Genomic DNA, 22,166 nt, shown 5'->3' on the forward strand with positions numbered 1-22,166 from the left:
ATATTGCTTTGGTCGAAGGGGTAAAACGGTTTTCTTTATGGCCAAGCGTATTCTTCTATAACTTAAATTCATGTGACCTCACCATGAGGCAGAAGGGAAAGACGGTATTTCTTCTCCCCATAATTCCAGTTTGATAGTGTGCCACCTGTTTACCCAGAAAACCATACGTAAGTACAGAGTCCGTCAATTTGATATTTGTGCCGCCGTGGTCTCTTGGGACATCATTACGAGACACTGCCTAGACGTTTGAATATAGGTGACAGATAAAAACCACTGCCGAATTGTACTGGGAAAAGCAGCAAACCTCATCAGTTAAACAACGGAGGAAAGAAAGTGTAGGCCTTATCCACACAAGTCGATGTAAAGGAGAGGAGTCCGTGAGGTTCCTAGGTCGCAAAATCGTATGTGCTTGCAATCCGCCATGCTCTCCCCAGTGTATGTGCTCTTTCTACTGCATCCATTTCATCACTTAAAATTACTTTCTAAAATCATGTTCCTTTAGATAGTATAGACTAAAAAGCAGTTTACTCTACAAAGCCAGAGCAGAAAGCTGCCAAGGCAGGGGCGCCTGGGTGGCTCAGTGGGTTTAGTGTCCGACTCTTGGTTTTGGCTCGGTCATGATCTCAGGGTTCTGACATCGAGCCCCACGTCAGGCTCTGTGCTCAGCCGACAGTCTGCTTGGGATTCTCTTTCTCCTTCTCACTCTGCCCCTCCCCTCCTCCTCTCCCACTTAAAAAAAACAAAAAAGGGCAACCTGTCAAGGGAGGCAGGGCATCTGCTAGAGAGCCAGGGCCCAGCAATCAACAAAAAATTAAGAGGGAAGTGGTGCTGACTAGGGTTCCCAACGGACAAATCACCGAGGAGCCTGTAAGAGGGAGGACGGCCAGGTCCTGCTGCCGGCCCGAAGTATGAATGTGGGCTTCAGGCACCGTGGCATCCTGGCTCCTGTTTCCAGGGGCAAGGCCGTCTTCCCAACCAGCCAGTCCACAAACAGCACATACCCAAGGGCTCTTCCATCCAGGGACACTTGCCAGGCACTGCCTACTGCCTACGGGAATCATTCCTTCCCCACGGGGTGGGCAGTCGGAGGGTGAGGAGCCAGCTGGGTCCAGAGTCCGACCCTGCCTCAGCCGCTTCTTCCTGCGGTAGCTAGATTACTAACCCTCTCTGAGCTTTAGTTTGCTCATGTGTAAAATGGGGACCTCGAACAATTTTTATGATCGTTCAACAAATATTTATCGGGCAGCTGCTATGGGCCAGGCACTACCCTAGGCCCTGCTGATAGAGCCGTGAACGAGAGTGACAGAGATCCTGCCCACGAGTAATGTTCCAGAAACGGCACGGGGAGCACAGGCGCCTGCTGTGTGAGGTGCACTGCACGTACTTCATGTTATTTAAAATAACACCTCCCTCACAGCAGCAGTAGGAAATTAAAAGAGTTACATAAGAGGTCTAGAACTTCCAGGGACTTATCAGGTACTCAGCAAGTGGTAGTTAATACCACTTGGTGCAGTTAATTACCAATAGGTGTATGGCATGACTGCTTCCTCTGCTTTTACAGAGAAATGGCCACATTTTCAAGCAAAGCACCTGGACCTGAGAGTGACCAAGACAGCCAGGGGGAGGGGATGACAGCCGGGATCTTGCCTCCCCACCAGGATCTGGACAGTTGCCCAACATCAGAGAAACGGATCCAGTGTGCTGTGTTTAGGGACCTCAGCTCGGGGGTTCTCCTCCCGTAGGGTACTGATGGGAGTGACCTGAACGAAACCTTAGCCTCTCCTCGCCAGTTGTGAGCTGAACAGAAAGAGGCTCTTATGTCAAAAGGGAGGTACTCTCCTTGAGAACTCCAAGTCTTTTACACTTGGCTCGTGGGTCTCTGCTGGGTCTTCTAAAGGTCGAAGCTCTGACCGAGGGGATCAGAAAGAGCCCTTCTCCATCTAGTCCTGGCACAGTCCAATTCAGTGAGTATCAGCCATGGAGGTCGCCCAGGAGCCCATGTACCTCAATCTTACCCTGAAAAATGACCAAGGTACCTGTACTCTGGACGTCAATTCCATCCAACTCCCAAGACTCCGTTATACCACATCCCAGGGACATTTAGGCCTCCTACAAACACGCCGCCCTCTGAGACCGTAAACCTCATTTATACGGAGACTGCGTGTCAGACAACGCGAGAGCAGACAACTGGAAAACAACAAGCAGTGTCCAAGGCTGAGGAAGGCGTGAAAAAGCGCCCCCACTCTTTCCACAGAAAATGCCACACAAGCAGCTCGGGAGGAATTTATTTTCACTCTACCTGATTTATTATAAGCTCTGATGTCCTGCTTCCGAACCCACTACAGATTAGAAGCAGCAAATAAGAGACGGGAGCACTTGGCGGTAAGCACTCCAAGAAGTAACGACTGACATCTTGGGATTGACTAAAGACATGAACTATCTCCCCTCAAGCAAAAATAAAGTATAATTCGTATACTTAAAAAACCTGGTTTTAAAAAACTACACCAACCACTTAAAAAGACATGACCTCGGCGCCTGGGTGGTTCAGTGGGTTAAGTGTCTGCCTTCAGCTCAGGTCATGATCCCAGCGTCCTGGGATCGAGCCCCGCATCAGGCTCCCTGCTCAGCGGGGAGTCTGCTTCTCCCTCTGCCTGCCCCTCCCCCTGTTTGTGCTCTTTCTCTATCAAATGAATAAATAAAATCCTCAAAAAAAAAAAAAAAAGACATGGTCTCAAAAAACTAATAGGCTCCGTTGTTTAGTGTTGAGGCAAGGACCTCTGTGCCACTAAATAAATCGTGAGAATATTGCTCTTATAATATAGATAGACCAAGGAGATTTTAAATGATCAAGAACGACCTTATGATGTTTAATATCCTCTTTGGTAGGGTAAAACTTGAATAAAATGTTTGTAATCCCTAATGGTAACTCTTTTTTTAAGACTGTCACTAAATGGGGTATGAGATCCAGTTATTAGAAAACTGGATGAACGTGGGTCCTGGATAACACTAGATGAACCGGGTGTATTATCGCGGGTTCATTCTTTCCCAGGCATTTCGTCATTTGGATCTCGTAATCATGGGAGTCGGTCACAGCAGGCATCTCCCCCATAGGACTGAGGAGACAGAGCACGAAGAAGGCGTGTACCTTGCTGGGGGCCTCACATCTTGACATCTCGGGGTTACCTGCAGAACCCAGGACTTCTGACTGGACTCCTCAAAGCCGGGCAGCCCAGCCTGCCCCAGACATGCTTCACTGCTGGTCTGGCCTCTCAGGGACATCCCTGTGCTGCTCCGTGTCAAATCCTCACCGAGACACAAAGCCCACGTAAAGCAATACCTGGGACTCCAGGGGGTAAAAGATCCGGAAGAGAATCTTGATTGTGGGAGGGCAGTAGGGGGGAGAAGAAAGGAAAGCTGGTTAGCACCTACAAGGTCGAATCTGGTCAGTGCTTCGAGAGACACAAAAACAAGCAGGTGGGACGGTCTGCGGACATTCAGCGTCCCTAAGATAATCACGGGCAGAGCTGCACAGTTTCCAAAACAGACCTATTACATCAGCCACATTTTTGATTAATTCAGAGGTTCTTCATAATCCCACAGTGTCTATCTGATGGACCTCTTACACACACACACACACACACACACACACACACACACACATCTAAAAATCCAAAACTGAAAACATGGCAAGCCGATCAAAACAACTAGAACCGTCTTAAGTCTTAAACTGATCTTTATTTCCCTCCTGCAAGGGCACAGAGACCCTGGACCCTCCACTTTAAATAACAGTAAATTCCACATCTTCAAGAAGATCGTTCTCTAATAGAGGCAGGTGACTGCTATTTTCTGACAATGCTCATGAATACTGATGTGGTGGAAAAGCCCCTCAGGGCACATCCCAGAACCAAACCGTTAATAAATGCCCTCTATTGTGAAGAAATGTGCATCGGTGGGCTCACTGAGTTCGGTAACTGGGATTTGTAAGTACCATTTTTCTCCTCCAAGGGAGCTTTACTATTGCATTATGTTAAAATTTAGAAATCTTCACAAACATACAACGCAATTAAATCTCACACGGTAACAAGCCTCCAAGCTGTGCTTCCCCCGGTTGGTACCCCCTCATTTGAATAATAATTGCTGCCATTCATTTTACAAGCATTCCTATATCTTGTATGCCTCAAAGGGCAGTTTGCAGCAATGGGAAAATTACCTGATGGACTAAAAACACACATGACATTTAAACTAAATTAACAGGAGGACCAGTCAAGTCTGATTTTTTTGTCATGTGTCACCCCCGCCTAATAGAAATTTACCTCATCATTTTTCCTCTGCAAATTTCATTCGAATGCTTTTTTAGAAGCACAATTTGCCTTTCTGGAAAAAAGAATGTAAGCACTGCATGAGAAGCAAACGTTACTTCAAACCACACACACACACACACACACACACACAGAGAAAAAAAAAAAAACAACAACCCTGTAACAGGAAGTAGAATAAGGAACTTAACGTTGCATAAAGTCGTCTCGTGCAATCATGGAGATCAAAGACGTGCAGCTCCCACATGGGCACAGGCAGCACTTCGAACAGCCCCAGGATGACAGGCTCAAGCCAAGTGTTCAACCAAGTGATCTTATTAAACGAGACAAAGGCCCGTGGAGCTAACATCACACCGAGGAGGTTTGCATCTCCTAATACAAAGGGAAATCGAAAGAACACTCCGAACACGAAGTGCTAACTGCCATGGGGAGAGAAACTCGGGACTTCAGAAGGTCACCGCGCAGGAAAACGATGTGTACAGCATTATGCAAAAGAGAAAGGATACAGAGACATAGTTTCATAATGAAAGACACTGTTGTGAAATGTCTTTTCCTGAATAACGCACTCGGTTATTGTAGTCATTTACGGCAGGCGATGTGAAGAGAGGCAAAGCTCGTCTGAAAAGGTGAGTCCAAACCTACAACAAATGTCTGAAGTCGCAGTCCAAGAGTGATCCAAGGGGCCCTGCCTACAGATGGAAACAGATGCAAACCGCGGCCACACAAGAGAATTTCGAGCAAATCCATTCTCCGCGCCTCGCAGCTTTCTCAGGAAATCATTACTGGGAAGCCACTATTTATCAAAGACCTGCTCTGCGTATGTAAGGGAGGCAGGGAAGAGAGAAGCATACAGGCAGACCTCGAACATGGCAGTTAACTATGTGCCCCACAATCTTATTCAACTCTCATCACAATCTTGTGAGGAGGGTATTGTTTCCCATTATACAGATGAGGAAATTGAGGCTCAGACTATTATAAGGTAATAGGGCTAACCCCCATAGGGCTAAAATTGACAAGAATCAGTACTTGAATCCGGGCTGACTTCAAAGACTGCTCAGACACTACACTATCTTGATGTGCTGGTAGTGCTGATGGGGCTGGGGGTGGGGAGTGGAGAATGAGATTCTTTCTTGCTATATCTGGAGTCTGAGGAGGCTGTGAAGACATGATTCAAATTCAGGGATGAAGAAATCTGCGTCCCTATTCTGCTGCTGCTTGAAATGAGCTGCCTGACCTTGGACAGGCCAATGCACTTTTCCAAATTCTGGGTTCCAGGGTTTCTATCATACAGATGAACACTAAAGTCTAAAATCTGGGATGGACACTAAAGAACTTTCAGTCCCCTCCGTCCAAACAAGAAGCTACTCATAAGAGCATCCGTGGAGTACTGCAGAAATCAAGTCAGCATCCTAGAGCACACTTTCTCCAGAGAAAGAGGCAGTCATTACTGAAATAAAGCAGGAAGGAGAGAACAGCCTTTCCACACTCGTCGCCGCCTCTCACTGAGAGCTGCTGGTTTTCCCAACAGCCCTCCCCTCACCCCGGCTTCCCATCAGACTCAGTAGCTCTGAGAGGCTCGAGGTGCACAGCATGCAAAACCGAAGTTAATTTTGCAATGAGTTTGACAACAAAGCATTAATACAGAGTAGAAGCAAGTCCTGCAGCCTCTTAATCAGAATGTCTTCTTGTCCATAATTGGGAACCACAGACCTTAGGAGTTCAAGTCAACCCCAGTGGAGACCATTGTAAAGGAAGGGAGTGGTGGTTTACAGAGACCAAATGGGAATCCGACAATACCCTCACCATTTCAGGTTAAAGTAAGGTGGTTAAATAGTAAGATAAAGCAACTTCCAGACATTTAATAAGAGATGCAATGAGAAATGTCATCACATTTCCTCCAGTGCATTTAAAAAGCCTCAGACCAATAATACGAAGCAGGAGCACGAACCCAGGGTCATTACAAATAGACACTATTTGATGATCAAGCATAATTCTGCACACGGAGAACAAGTCCAGGTAATCACGACCAGAAGGTACTTCTGTATTTCTCATTTACTTTTCAAATGGTTAAAATATGTATAAGAGAAAGAAATCTTAAAAAGCTTTTAATGAACTAGAAACAAATAAGCAAATCACCGTATGAAATTAGTCATGATATTTATAAAAGAACCCCAAGCACTTTAAAATGAAAGGTGGGAAAAGTGACCTAAATTATATATTTGTAAAGCTATCAGATTTTAACACTAAAAATGTCAAAGTGCCTTTGATGACCAAAGTCCACACACCTGTGGGACTCTTTGGAGGCCAACTGGGGGTTCTGCTACCAGGTGGCTTGTTCCGATTCTAAAGAGTGCCAAGGACATGGAGCACGTCAGCACCCAGATTCCTACCACAGAGAGCACAGCAAGGAAACTCCTTAGATTCTCAGGGGGCTGTTACATCTCAAAGGTGTTAAATTCCTTAAGTACAGGAAAATGCATTTTTAAAACTGATATTACAGCTTCAATAAAACCACGGTAGACTATCATATTTATGTCCTGATTTCCAGTAAAAGAGAGAAGCATATGACAACATGTAATTTAAAAGACACATTAAGAAACAAAGCAGATGAACATAGGGGAAGGGAAGGAAAAATAAGATAAAAACAGAGAGAGAGGCAAACCATAAGAGACTCTTAACTATAGGGAACAAACTGAGGGCTGCAGGAGGGGAAGTGGGTGGGGGATGGGGTAACTGGGTGCCGAACATTAAGGAGGGCACTTGATGTAATGAGCACTGGGTGTTATATGCAACTGATGAATCCCAAACTCCACCCTGAAGCTAATAATACGTTATACAGTAACTAACTTGAATTTTTAAAAAATAATAAAAATGAAAAATAAAAGACAAAAAAACCAGGAAGCACCTATGACCAATATCAATTGTTTGGATGAAAACTTGGTTCAATAAAAGAGCTAATGCTGAAAGGGATAAAGAAGGGGGGGGTAATCAGAAGGGGGAATGAAACATGAGAGACTATGGACGATGAGAAACAAACTGAGGGCTTCAGAGGGGAGGTGGGTGGGAGAATGGGATAGGCTGGTGATGGGTAGTAAGGAGGGCACGTATTGCATGGTGCACTGGGTGTTATACGCAAGTAATGAATCATCGAACTCTACATCAGAAACCGGGGATGGACCGTATGGTGACTAACATAATATAATAAAAAATCATTAAAAAAAAAAAAGAGCTAATGCTGTTCTGGTTTCTTATATGTTTGTAGTATTTGCTCTCAGGACTGTTCAGCTGGGGGCGCCTGGGTGGCTCAGTCGGTTGGGCAGGTGCCTTCAGCCAGGGTTGTGATCTCAGGGGTCCTGGGACTGAGCCCCGTGTCAGGCTCCCTGCTCAGCAGGGAATCTGCTTCTCCCTCTCCCTCTGCTCTTCCCCTCCCTGGCTTGTGCTCTCCCGCTTGTGCTCTCTCTCTCAAATAAATAAATAAAATCTTAAAAAAAAAAAAAAAAAAAAAAAAAAAAGGACTGTTCAGCTGCCAGGCACATTACCCCACCAGACTAGAAGTTCTTCAGTGTCTCCCAGATTTCCTGGCCTTGGGCTTCAGCTCCCACCCACCTGACAGGTGCTTAACTGATAACAAAAATATGGATAGAGCTCTTTTGATAATGTAGCAGGAAACACCCAACAGCGATGGCCTGCTTCCTTCAAATCAGTGATCCACAATCCTCAGGCATTTCAAATACTTAAACAGTGAACACCACACACAGCGGATACAACATCAAGTTATAATGCAAGACCAGATAGACGAACTGAAATATAATTTGGGGGTAAACGGCCTAGGAGTAAAATGCATGAAAATGGCAAGTCAATTTCAGTTACTTTGCTTAACTACTGTCAAAAGAAATAGTAGGCTTAAAAAAAAAACAGGAAGTTATTACAGATGGATTTTGAAATAAACAAAATATTCATATTCTTATTGAGGAGGGCAATACTTTTTATCTTATTTCTTTTTCAAGGAAAAATGATTAATTCAGCCCAATTCCAATAAAGGTAAACTTGGGAGTTTTATTTAGAAATTATTAAAATTTAAAGATAAATTTAAGCCCTAGGCACCCAGGAAGCTGTTAGATACTACTGTACCCAGAAGCCAATTTAGTGGAAAACCTTAGTCTATGATAAACATGAATAAGTTGCCCCCATACCACAGACTAGCAGAAACCCTGACACGCAGGACCCCCTACAACACGTATTTGTTGAATTACCGAGTAGTTGCATATATTGGGATTTGTCATGCTACTATTTCTTTCTCCTTGTTTATGAAACCAAACTGCAAAGCCTTACAAGTTTTCCTATAAATACCATCTAAAGAGAAGAAAAGATGACTGGCATTGAAAACAACGTATAATTTTACAACTTACAATCCATACTCAATATATCAAGAAGGTGTTAGCAGCGCTTAGAATTCTTCCATGATTTCTAAGGCATTTTTTCCTTATAATTTAAAATTAGAGACCATATAGAGTATCTTAACAACATATGGCCAAGTTTATGTGATCATCTGAGGAGAATAATTCAGTTTCATAAAAAATGCAAATCGAACGGTAGTGCATTAATTCATGCCAACCCTGCTCTCAAGACAGTCACCAGGGACCTCCCACATGAAATCAATATGCATACATCTATTTAACTTTTATCACTGGCTCACTAAGTAAATATCAGGCTATAGACCACTTAGGTATTCATTATTCACAGGCAAATAGCAAACGTACAAAGCAGGCTGATAGTGTCAAGTCGTTAACAAATCAATCGATAACTGTTCCCCCGTTTTAGTTTGCCGCACGAGGGCAAAGATGGGCAACATCTGGAGAGCGAACCGTTAATGGGCTGCCGAGGCGCGATGCGTTAACAGCCGAGGGTTGTGTGTTTACGCCGACTCGGAGACAACCTCTCGAGGAAGCCTTAGGTTGTGTGGTCTTCTCAGGCTTTCATCAGCGCTGAAACGGACCCAGTCTTGGTACTACGCCTTATATACCAAAAGGCTGAGATTCCCCCAGGACCACAGAGGGAAACTCGACTCCTTGGGCTCCCCAAGGTGTTCGAGATTGAGAGAGAATGAAAACACACCTGAGCGCCTGACACGATGAGGACCAAATGACGTCATCCTCAAATCTCCCATTTCTGTGGCTTCTGAAGCAAGATTTTCGGCACTTTTTAGAGACCACATGTATTCACAGGCAGCTAATCCCCCCTCCCAGAGTGACCAGGAATGGTCCCAGTTTTGTAAAACATCTCACATTTGTTTTTCTGTGTGAGCCCTGTTAGACATGACATTCATAGTGCCAAGCCCCTGAGAACAGCATCCTTTGTACATTAATTTCAGGATGACTGCTACTCCCGTCTGTCTCGTGTCACAGACAGCCAGTACACAGGACTGTCTCTGAGGTCACTTACCCCAACTTGCAACTAAGAGACAGTGAAAATGAAACGAAGAAAAGAAAGTCACTGGAATAAAGCTGAATTTCACAACTCCTTCCTCAATTGGCACATGATAAAAACCATTGTCTACAAAGTGTCATCAGTGACAATAACAGAGTTCAAACAGCATTGCCCATTTTCCTCTCATCCACTCTAACAATCAACAGCAAGACTCAACTCAAAGCCGTACAAATGATGCTGTTAATTAGAATTATGAGAACTGAAGGCCATAGGAGGTTGAGATACATCGAACAGCCTTCCCACTCACAGCAGGAGTTAAAAAGGCCCCTTCTCACCCTACACTCATTCCGTGACTTGATCTGTGGGGACAATATGACTATTTGTTGTCAAATGCAGAAGTCACCACCAGCACACACGCATATCCCTGCTGGAAGCAAGTCGTGCGGGGTTTTAAATGAGTCTGCACTGTAGTTACTTACCCTCCTGTCTTATTTCCTAGGTGAAAGGCTTAATTAATACTTCACCCCAGAAGCAATCTGCAGAAGAAATAGCTTTATTGGGAGTAAAAGTCGTAACAGCAATCTGTTCGTCCTGTGAGTGGCAATTTTCTTACTGCGTTTTCCTTCTCTTCAAGGGAAATTTCAGCCCCCTCCCTCTGCCCCAATGATGAATGCAGAGTCCATAAAATGATCCACAATGAAGAAGAGTTGGAAAACATGCTCTCATTGCCTCTTCTTCTCTCTTAGTCTAAGAGGCTCCGGGCACACCTCTATTCCAGAGCACAAATTCAAGCAGGCCCTCCATGACCCGAGCAAGCCACACTGTTGGGTCCCGCCCATCACATTTTCTCTTTCTGTTTATCAGGTTAACGGCTAGGAGCACACACAGCCAGGATGTGAGAAGCAAGTCGCAACACGCGTGCTCTGCCCCCACCCCGCCCCCAGCCCCCGACAGAAGCCGCACCCACTTCCCGCGGCCCGCCTTCTTCCCCAGACCTTACCCTGCCCAAGAGGTTGTCCTGAAGCAGCGTCTCCTGGAGCACCGGGGCCACCTCCTCCAAGCTCAACATGTGGCAAAGGTCGGTGAGCTCCTCCTGTCCCAGGGACCCAGTGCCCGTGGTGTCGAAACTGTCAAACAGCTCCTTGAGTCGGGCCTCATGCTGGTCCTGCCCCGCCTCATCCATCCCATCGCCCACGGCGCTCACCTGTGTGGGACAGAGACAAGGGGGGTTGCGGCAGCCCCTGGTGCAGGCCGCCCAGGACCTCGGTGGAGGTTGGCAGGAGACAAGACTGTGGGGCTCTCCAGGAGGCAGCCAGCTCCCATGGGCACTCCCGTCAGGGCCACAAGCCACAGGTCGGGTCGTGCGGGGTATCGTTACCAGAATGAGGGAGTCTCCTCTCCTGCCTCGTCCTGGGGCGTGTGGCCAGTCTCAAACTCAAGACTGAAAGCGGTTCTCCATCAGCTCACCTGGCCCTGGACTTACAGAAGGTGAAAGGACACTTCCGACACTCGGTCCTTTCAAACTCACTGGTAGCACCCACAGGCCGTGTGGCCTGAGCTTCCACACAAGTCGGCGGGCTCCAGAGCACCTGCCCAGATGTTGCACCCCGCCCCTGTGGCCGGGCTACTCGGTTCCCCTTCGCTCAGCCTAGACGCCCCCCATCACATCAGCCCGGAGGCTTGCAGCGAGAGGCGCTGGACAGACGACCGTCTGACACCAAACCACCCCGTTTACAGGAGACACAATGCCTTTTACCCGAGTACCACACAAAGCAGCACAATTAACGTGGCTGGTGCAATTACAGGAGGTGTGCCGGGAAGACTGTGTCCCGAAGCTCGCTTTAGTCCCGGGAGTTCTAGCTCACGCCTAGTTGCCTAGAGAAAGGGGAAAACACTCCGAGCTTTCAGACTGTGAGGCTGAGAGGAGCCACAGACCATATGACTCACACAGAGTCTCAGGGAGCCTCCCTGATCCAGACCACCTGCTTCATCCATCTTCCAGCCTCCCGACCCCAGGCCTTGTTTCTCCACCTTCCATGGCATCCCTAGAACGTGGGCTCAGAATCACTTCTGCTAAAAATATACATCATGAAATTCTCGGTACCTCATATATTAAGAGTGAAATCTGGGGTGGGAGGGTTGCTTGCCCAATAATTCATCTTTAATGTGGTGGGGCTTCTGATGAAAGCCTGAAATGTGGGGCACCTGGGCGGCTCAGTCGTTAAGCGTCTGCCTTCAGCTCAGAGCGTGATCCCAGGGTCCTGGGATCGAGCCCCACATCAGGCTCATACGCTGGAAGCCTGCTTCTTCCTCTCCCACTCCCTCTCTCGCTGGCTGTCTCTCTCTGTCAAATAAATAAATAAAATCTTTAAAAAAAAAAAAAAAAAAAGAAAGAAACCCTGAAACGTGCCCGGCTGAAGCTCCCTTCACCATGATGCAATGGACGCCCAACACCACACACACCCTGGAGACGGTGACCTCAGCCACTGAAACAAGGCTCTCAGAACCAGCCCCTTAACTAATAAAAAGCTGTTTTCAAAAACACATTTATCTTGCCAATACGTTTTTTACTAAGATAAAAAAGACATAACATGAAATCTATTCCAGCAAAAATTTGCTAACACAATTTTAAGTGTGCAGGACAGTCTTCACTGTGCACTGTACAGCACATCTCCGGAAGTTTTTCATCCTGAGTGACTGAAACTATACCCACTACACAGCCACTTCCCACTGCCCCCTCCCCCAGCCTCCGGCAGTCATCGTTCTCGTTTTAAAAGCGACGCCTTTAACTAACCAGAGCCCTGAGTAAGAGATCTAATTTAGCGGTGATGATCGTAGAGCAGATGGGACACACGGGCAACACACAGTGCAGGTGTTGAATGTGACCAGAACTGAAAACGAGAGGCTCCCGTGACCCATCAGTGCTGCCCTAGGCGGTGCCGCTTTCTCCCCACAGACAAGTGTCCAAACACCACAGTTCACACAGAGCCAGGAGCACCCCAAGAGTTTCAGCAGAACGAGGTGGACTCAAGGTGGGTTCAAACAGCTCGGCCACTCCTGAGTTTTTACTGGGGTCACTCATTAAAGCAAAGTAGCACCATTTAGGTCCAGGCTCCTGGGCTGGGGGGGGGGGAGGGGGAGCGGTGGGTGGGTCTTCTCCTAATTATCAGCTTTTCTATTATTAAGGTGCTGCCGGCTCTGGCTGCCTTCCCAGGGTTGGTCTGTTGGGTTCACTAATCACCATGCAAATGTTTTCAAACTAAGCTGAGAGTGCTACATAAACATCGTAGCATCAGAAAAGAAACACCAAGGTGCTCAGCAAAGCCACAGGAGTTAGGGATTCAGACAAGTCCAACGCTGGCTCGGCTCAGGAGACTCACTGAGAGTCGGCCAGTTTGCTGTCCGCGAAGAGCTGAGAAAGCCCAGGCACTCTGGGACTTCCAGGGCTGCCACAGCTCTGCAGTCCCCCGGGCTATAATCCGACCAACTTCATAAAGGGCAAGCTATTCTGCTTTCACTTGACTTTGCATATTAAAAAAAAAAAAACTCAAAAGTGAAAGAATTCTAACATTTCCTCTTTTTTAAACTATTTTTAAGGCGTGGGGATTGGTTCATTTAGACCAATGAAAGACGGGCATATACGAACGTACTGTGAAGGCCTGATCTTACCCACGGCTGTGAATTTGATAAGCTATCAGGCCCTGCTCTTTGGGAGGTCACTGGATTTTTGCTAAATCCAATCTCCTTCATTTCACAGCAGCTTTCCTTTTTTATCTCTTTATTTCATCTCCCTCCTTCCCAAGACGCTGTGCTTCGGAAAACATTCCTTTGACTGAACGGGGAAAACAGCCCCAACTCTGAGGAACAAATGAGCATACGGAAACATCCAAATTATGTTGCATATGGTGACAAGTTGTCAGTCCTTCTTTGGCACAGAATGCATCTTTACTGGTTGATATTATCCCCCAAATGTTCATGAGCAATTTCATGTGCAAGAATTTTTTTCTCCCCGCTTGTCAGAAACTTCCTTAAGGATAAGGTCCACAACTCATTTCTTATGTATCCTCCCCCAAATGCATAGTACAGTCTGCTCCTCACACCAGAGACTCAGGAAACACCATGGACTGACTTAGTGTAGGGAGATCCCTTGAGCGGAAACCCCCTGAATGACAGTGATTTAAGGAGCACATGCAGACTCTGAAATGCCTGTTTCTTGCACAAGCACACCTCTCCTTCCCCCATCCAACCCTTTTTTCAAAGGCATTTTCAGTCTTAGATGTAACTAAGCAGAAGAAGCCAGAACCCACTCCCAAACTGCAGCATCCAGAACTGTCTGGAGTTTGACTAAGGAGTTAGTCATTAAGCCAATGAATCCATAAACTTCAGCTGCATTTGGTTTTTTTTGGGGGGGGGGGGGTGCGGCGCTGTTACAGGATGTGACTTTGGAGGAGAATCTGTACAAGAACACTTTCCCAGGTCCCCTTGTTGAGCAAATGGGAGTAACAATACCCATCTGGAAGGGCCGTCCTGGGGGTTAAAGATGGCAAACAAGTGACAGGATAATCCCAGAGAAAGCTGATACAAGAGGGGAATCGAGAAAACCACCAGTCAGGAGCGACTGACCAAGGAAGGGTAAACTGAGGAAAGGTGACTTATAAGTCAACCAGACAGAGATCTGCCTTCGAACAAGCAGAACAGGTGCTGTGGGATGCCTCACAGACAGCAAGAATGCACAGGGCGGGTGTTATATATATAAATAGTATTATGTTACTAAATGGTTAATGGCAGCAGGTAAGGCTCGGGGCTATCTCCATGTTTAAAGGCAGATTACTGACAAATTTCACATCAAACAAAAGCAGAAAGGCTGAAATATAGTTGGGAATTAAGAAACATTTTTTTTTTTTAACTTCTGAGTACCAAGTACCAGAAACCACCATGAAAACCTGATGGCCACAAACTCCTCCCAATTGGAGTGGGAGGAAGGGTGGGGTTTCTTCCTCCTACCTCTCTAATCCGTTTATTGAATAATTAGAGCCTATAAGGCACAAGAGATATACAGAATAACTACCCTCTTTTTTCCAAAGCAGCTTTGGGATTTAGGGCAAGGAAGAAATAATTTTTTTTTATATAAAAATAATCGGGAAGAGTCCTGGATCTTCAACAGTGGGCACAGTCCAGAAATTGATTATTGTTAAATTACTCCCTCAAAATACTTAAGTATGTCTAATCTGCACCATCAACGCTTTCCAGAGTTAAAGCCTAACGGACCCCCACCAGTAACAGAAATCTTACTCGGAGATGAAGAAATTTTGAGTGACAAACCCTCCTTCAAATCACAAAGAACAATTCCAGCTTTATAAAGCCTACCACAGGCAGGGCCTCTCTTCACCATCCACCATCCCAATCACATTGACAGAAGCCTTCATAATTCCTCTGGAATAGAAGGGCCAGCGTGGGCAATATTTTGGAGTTCTAACTGGGGATAGTTGACTAAGAGGCAGATGCACAGAGCCATTTATCAAAACATTTACCACCCAGTAAGCACCCATAATGAGAACTATTTGGAGCATTTTCCTTCCAAATAACTCAAAACAAGACTGCCAAAATGCGTAGACCCCGACGGGGATGTCCATTACAGACCTGGGCTACTGCGCGCCACTCGGCAGCGCCAGCTGATGAAATCAGTGCCAGCCGGGGCCGGAAAGACACAGGTGGAGGTGCAGGCGGAGTAAGAAGTCACCAACATAAGGCCAACATGAAGTGGGTACGTGAACTTCTGAACTTTCCAGCATCCGAGGTACAGAAAGGAGCTTGTAAGAATGGCACCCCAGCCAAAGGGGACGTCTGTTCTGGGCCAGAGGGAGTGAAAAAGGGACAAAGTCTGGCAAGGGAAAACCAAATAATAAATGAGCACAATGCCAGAGCCCCTCGCCCAGGCCTTTTATTTCCCTCCAGATGGTCCAGCAGCTGAACAGCTACGTGGACTGTCTGGATGCCCCTCTTGGCTCAGCCGCTTTCCCTGGGTATCATAATAGATGCTTTTAAGTTTGTGTTCAGACATAGCTGTTGGGGGTCCATAGAGCAGGCAGTGACCACCAAGTGACTATTTAGTTACTTTATAACGAAAGCGGTGAACGTGGACAAACCCCGCTTTGGGAAAGCTTTTCATTCCCGCTTTCAGCTATCACCATTTGGCAAGTCAAAGCCTCTTAATGCCACTGATCAAATTAAAATGTTTCTTTTTTCTTTCTTTCTTTCTTTTTGCAAACACTCTAATTGCAAAGATCTCCAGTCTTAACATTTTGGATTCATTTCAGTATAAAACGAAAGTGACAAGAATAAATTCAAGCTCAGTAAAAGCTTAACAGGAAAAGCGACTGTCTCTGCTTACATATCTGTAAGGGATATTTCTGCCAGAAACTACCGCTGCTCATCAAAACGGCTGCTGTCAGGTAGCCTCATCTCGGTTCAGACAGCACCTCGCCTCTAGCTACATACCACAAGCACCAGGGTATCACCAAGAATAATATCATGCCATTGAGACACAACACAAAAGTTTAAATGCCACTGCACAGAAAAAAAGTCACATTACATAAATTTGAAAGAAAATAACCTTTGTCAACTACACTATTAAACTGAATTTAACTAAGAATATCCTACTAGCATTTACTCTACAACATTGAAAAAAGTTTTAGTATTTCACTACCCTGAATGATGGGTCAAACCCAAGCTTTTGTTAAACCTAACAGTGAGGTGGGTTACCAAGCAAGTAGTTACTCAGGGCAGCTGGAGGAACGAAATCATTAGCCTAGCACATTGTAGATTCAATAACCTGTAATCAGCTACTAAGTAAAATTGTAGAAGCAGAAAACAGATACATGTTTGTTACTTTCTTAAAAGAGACTGCTTATGACAACTTTCACTTCTTGAGCCATATTTACCGGAATTAATTCAGAATGCCTGCAGCTATGAGCACAGTCCCTAAAGAGCTTCTCTTCTCACATCTATAAACAATATTTTCCCAACTTTGTTTTTTATGTGAACGTTAGGATGTAAATACTTTGTAACTGTTCCATCGAAAAGCTTGAATAAATGATTAGCTGCTGATACAAACTGCAACAAAGAAGTGTCCTAATTTCAAAAAAAGTTGCTCACTTGCATAGTCCCATCTTTTAAAAATTCTATTTCATTTGTAAATAAGATAAAAACATCTTTTTGCAAGCCTCAGTCTCTCCACAAGCTCCTGCCCAACAGATGTAAGTTCAATAGCCAGAATTCAAACCACATAATTTATTGGCTTACAGATGAATTGGCATCTATAAAAATAAACCTCCTGAAAAGGCTTTAGGCTGCTTGAATCCCACTAAAATGCTCTGGCTCAACTTGCCAACCCTTTATCAATGTAAGACTGATAAAATGTATTTTCATTATCAACATAAAATGGAAGCATCAAGATTGGTGAAATGTTAGTTTAGAAAGTCATTTGCAGTGACATTTAAAACAATTTATTTTAACAACATTTGACTTACGATAAGAATATTGCCTTATTAAATTAAGGTGGCTGCTCAGAATTCACTGGGGCCCTATTCTCCCCTCTGTGACAGTTAACATCTTTTGATGTTAAGGGTCATCACATATCTAAAATGAAAAAAGACAAGAAAGACACCAGGCCATTCTGAGCAAGTGCCTATTAAAATGGCTGATCCTTGACATTTTAATGCGAAGACTGTGCCTCTGATGGCTTCCTTTCCATTGCTCCTGTAAAGCCTTCCCCTGCCTTGGCAATATCTTTATTGATGCCCAACCCATTTGGAACATCTGTAAGTCCTTCCTTTTATCCCTACTGCAGTTCAGAACGCTTTCCCCTGCGGGAATCACCAGAAAACAGGTGAAAATAAACCTGCAAATGAACTCCCCAGGAGTTCACCTCACCTTCCTAAGAACACTGACAACAGCTGAAGAGACAGCAAACTGGCTTTTCAGCCAGCCTGTGATGTTACTTTTACACACAGTCCAGAAATCTTCACAACGCCCCCCCCCCCAACTCCAGAGCAAGATCTGCCATTATTTCAGGTCATCCACTAATATGCTAGCCACTAGAGAAGATTCAAGATAAAATTAAGCTGACACAGGAAAAATATATTTCCTTGTAAATTGTCAAGCCTCTGCAAATAAGGAGACATAAATTTTTGTCAACAGATTTAAGGGAGCCCAACTGAGAAATCTTCCATGGCCTCAGGAGCTCAGCCCATATGCATGACGGACTGTATCAGGGTTCTAACCCTAAAAAGCTACCATGTCAGTCACAAAAGACTAGGCAATCTGTTTTGATTTCATAAATTCAGGATAGAAGTTGCATGGCAAGTCCATGTCAGGAATTCCTCTGCCCCTGTTAAGTAAAGAAGGCACAGGACCTCATAATAGCGAAGTTGTCCTAGCAAGGTACACGGTAGGGCAATCTTTCCACCCGTTTTAGGTGCACCTCCGACCCCGGTTTGTCAGGGCTGAGGCTAGGAAAACGCCTCTCTCTCCCTCAACTTCACAGAAAGAGCTTTCCGCAGTAAAGTGTTCCATCAGCTTTGTCCTTTTGTCAGGGACCGGCCTGGTAGCCGCAGAAGCCCAGCCCTGGGAACCCTGGAAGCTTCTCCTGCAGCACTCCACTCTTCATTCCGCTGGTCTGGCGATCAAGACTTCCAGGCAAAAACTGCAGGTCATTTTGTCCTTTTCCCCTTAGTTCTCAGTCACTGCACCGGGAAAGTCTTTCTATATGCATTTCTCCCACGCACCTGCTACGATGCCCCCCTTTAAAGGGCCCCGAACAGCTCTCCGCCGCTCAGAGAGCCCCGGCTGAGCGCCTCCGGTTTCCCCACACCGGTTCCTCTTCAGCGGCTCAATCACAAGGCTGCCTGGGCGGCACAGGGCAACAGAACCACCACCCTTCTGCTGCCTCCGGGGCTCAAGCCCGCTCCTGGATCTACGCACAGTAGCGGCTGTCAGCGGGCGGCGGAGGAGCCCAGACCCGGCTGCGCCGCCCCGGTCCCCGGCACCCTGTGATGCGGCTGCGTCTCCGACCCGCCTGCCCTTCGCGCCCCCGGAGCCCTCAGACACCCCATTGTCAGCAGGCGGCACGCCGTCCCGGCCCCCGCCGTCCTCGCCTACCTTCCGGCGGCCTCTCCGTTGCGCCCGCACCGCCGGCCGCCGGCCTCCAGGGCTCTGCAAAGCGGAGGAGGACGCTTTGTTAGGGCTCGAGACGCGGGACAATACTTCGCAGCCGGCGCCGTGGTTCCGGCGGGCGTCCTTCAAAAGGACGCGACTGGGGACCCGCGCGAGCGTCATTTCCATATGTAAGGAGCCAGCTCGTACAAAAGCGCGGCTCTCCGGGGCTGCGGCGCGCATCCTCCCCGCCCGCCGCCATCCCCGCCCCCCCGCCCCGGCAGCGCAGCCCACGCCGCCAGGACCGGCCCCTCCTCCCGCCCGCCAAGCCGCCCCCTCCCCGCCTCGTCCCCGGGGAGCGCCCCGCGCGCGGGGACAGCTCCCGCCCCGGCCCCGAAGGGGGAGCCCCAGCCGGTCCCGGTGCGGAGTCCGCCCTGGGCGCGCAGGGCCCTGCCGACGGCGCGGGGGCGGCGCGAGGCCTCCGCGCACCCCCAGGCCGCGGGGCGGGGGTCCCCGGGAGCGGCCTCCTCGCTCACCGCGTTCCGGGGCTCAAGCGCCCGGCGCCGCCGCGGGGACCATGGCCGCGGGCGCACTCAGGGCTCGGAGGCGGCGGCAGCGGGACGGCCGCGCCCAGCGCGCTCGGCTCCCGGCTCGGCCGCGGCCACCCGGAGCTTTGGACGCCGGGGAGGAAGGGCCGGGCCCGCGCGGGGAGGAGGAGCCAGGGCGACGCCGGCCCGGGCGAGGCTCCTCCTCCGCGGCCCGCGGCGCTGGGGGCGCCCGAGGGAGGAGCGCCGCGCGGTGTCCCGGCCCTCGCGGGGTCCGGCCCCCACCTGGAGGCGGACTGCGCCCCGGCTCGCGGGGTCACGGAGGAGCCCGGTGCCGGCTCGCCTGCTGCCAGCGGTCGCTTCGGAGATTTGAACTTGGAAACGCCAGGGTTCGCGGAGTGCAGGTGGAGGAGGTCGGCGCCTCGAGGTCGTCGCCGAGCAGGGGTTAGCGCGTCCACCCCTCGACCCCGCTGCCCTCTAGCCCCTCCTTCCAAACCCGCCGGCTCACACTCGGCTGCGCCCAGGACACCCAGCCAGCCACGTCTCCGTGTGGAGGAGAGGCCTCCACCTCCAGCCAGCGGGACCTTAAGGTGGGGAGTCAGGTGCCTCTCTTGCCCCCAGGCGGTCCTGGATTTCTTGGCCCTTGAGCGCTCCTTGGCCGTCATTGGAAGAGGGCTCCAGGAGACAGAAGGGCTCTGGGCCTGACTGCACTCTGGAACGAGTGTGATCCTCCCACCAGGTCTAGACTGGCCTCCTCTCCTGCCCACCATGTCCTCAGCGGCTCCCACCCCCTATCTAGCCTCCCGCGGGTACGTCCAACCCTCTGTCACTAGCCACACCGGACGGAATATCCTTGGAACTGGTAGTTCTCCAGCCCAAGATTGTTCAGTATTTACCACCTCCTACCCCCACTCCACAGCTCCCCCAGAGTCTCTCCTTTTTCACTCCCCCAGCCCCACCTCTACAGCTCTGATCTGGATACAGACAGGATCCCAAATCCAGGCCTACAGGCAGCAGCTGTGGGCAGGTGACATCCACTGTACTCTCTTTGAACTGAAGAAGGAGCTGCCTGATTTATTATAACGCACAAGTCTGGTTATTTCAGCAAGAAACTGGAGAACATTACCTTGCTACTGAAAGAACAAGAGACAGGAAGGAAACTAGAATTTATTGACAATCCGGTGTGCTGGAAAGTTAGAAATAATCTTACCTAATCCTCACACCACCTTTAGAGACAGACATTATTATACCCATTTTGCAGATGAGGAAACTGGCCCTCAGAGAAGCTAGGGAGCTTGTTCAGGGTCACACAGCTAATATTTAGCACAGCTGAGATTCAAAAGTAGATTACATATAGGACAAAATTGCACCAAACTAAATACACAAATGAGTACATACAAAACTGGTGACATTTGAGTGAGGCCCTAGGACTGTATTAATGTCAGTTTCCTGGTGGTGATATTGTGCTAGTTATTCCAATATTATCATTGGGTCCAATGTCTATAAGGGATCTCTCTATACGATTTCTTAAAACTTAATGTGCATCTATAGTTGTCCCCAAATTAAAAGTTTGTTTTTTAAAGCATACCATACTTATTTTAGAACCAAGTTCTCTTCTTTCAACACATGCTCCTTCCCCAGCCTTTTTAATACTCTTGTGCACACACAGTCATGTACTCTATGCACGGTTGTTCCATTTGCAGTAATTATCCAACACACAGACACACTGTTAAGTGAATAGCTAACTTGTGATCAGAATACTTATAAAGGTGTCATCTTATAAATAAGAAAAGAATGTTCACTGGAGAGGAAAACAGCCAACAGTCTTAGAAAGTAAGAATGAAGAGATGTTCCCTTGTTTCACCTAATCTCTGCCATGGGAGCCTCATCCTACTGGTTCTCTCTCCAAGCATCCCTTTTACCTGCAAGAATACTTAAGGTTGGGATTGCTCATTAATTCAAAATGGTGATTCTTGGGAGCCAGGGGATGTTGGAGGTGGCATTCTCTATGGAGAAAGGACAGAATTGGTGGGGGTTGTGTGGTTTGAGAAACACAGGATACTCTTTCTTGAGAGGGGTGTGTGGGGTGGAGTTAATGCTGGGACTAGAAACTTGGAATGACTTCCAACCCCCAGCCCCGCTACAAAGGAGGGGAGAGTGTGGAGCATGGCTACTTTGCGGTGTAGCTTTGCAAGGACAGTCTTACCAAGGCAGATAATTTAATACCACGTACCTGCAATTTAGGTTGCCCGGGGTGAAAGTTTAATCTGTCCATCCTAGAGTCACTGGAAAAAAGCTGGCACTTACCTTAGAACCTACCACTTGAGCTTTTCTCTGTTAAACAAAAACGAAGATAGCAGAAATAGTAGTCAGTAGTCGTCAGGCTCCAATTCTACATTATATGCAATAGAAGGAAAAATGAAAAGAGACATAAACATTTACCCAGCCTTTTCAGACCACATTTCGCTTTTATCTATTGCAGTTTATCTGCCCCTGATATTAACTCGCACTTTACAAAGAGCCTTGTTCAGGGACTCAGGATCCCTAAAGTATTAACGTAGGTGATATTTTTGAGTGGCTTTTCGCAACATTTTTCAATACTGGATTGGCTTTCTCAGGTAGCTAAAAGCTCTAGAAAGTTAACCAAATAATAATCTAGGGAAGAGAAAGGTATTCTTTGTTTCTTCTTGAAGTAACTTTGTAATGATTAAAGTCAGGACAACAA

General features: G+C 47.4%; 1 protein-coding gene and 1 long non-coding RNA gene across 7 annotated transcripts in view; one reads left to right on the forward strand and one right to left on the reverse strand.

Moving 5' to 3' along the window:
- LOC130542561 (uncharacterized) overlaps positions 1-12,289 on the forward strand; it is a 122,858-nt gene extending 110,569 nt beyond the window's left edge. The window contains exon 4 of the long non-coding RNA XR_008957215.1: positions 10,608-12,289. This is a non-coding gene — a long non-coding RNA (uncharacterized LOC130542561). The remainder of the gene's footprint in view (positions 1-10,607) is intronic.
- The window catches only part of NIN (ninein), a 93,055-nt gene extending 73,475 nt beyond the window's left edge, over positions 1-19,580 (reverse strand). For 4 of the 6 annotated variants that reach the window (XM_026513714.4, XM_026513713.4, XM_026513716.4 and 1 more), the window contains exons 1-3: positions 19,433-19,580; positions 18,903-18,956; positions 10,744-10,947 (exon numbers count right to left, since the gene is read on the reverse strand). In XM_026513714.4, the coding sequence (XP_026369499.3) occupies positions 10,744-10,926 (183 nt within the window). In that variant the 5' untranslated portion in view covers positions 10,927-10,947; positions 18,903-18,956; positions 19,433-19,580. The remainder of the gene's footprint in view (positions 1-10,743; positions 10,948-18,902; positions 18,957-19,432) is intronic. The other 2 variants (XM_026513717.4, XM_048215657.2) reach the window with 2 other exon arrangements.
- Between the last annotated feature and the right edge of the window lie 2,586 nt (positions 19,581-22,166).

The sequence above is a fragment of the Ursus arctos genome, unplaced genomic scaffold (genome assembly GCF_023065955.2).
Source record: "Ursus arctos isolate Adak ecotype North America unplaced genomic scaffold, UrsArc2.0 scaffold_37, whole genome shotgun sequence".
Lineage (NCBI taxonomy): Eukaryota > Metazoa > Chordata > Mammalia > Carnivora > Ursidae > Ursus > Ursus arctos.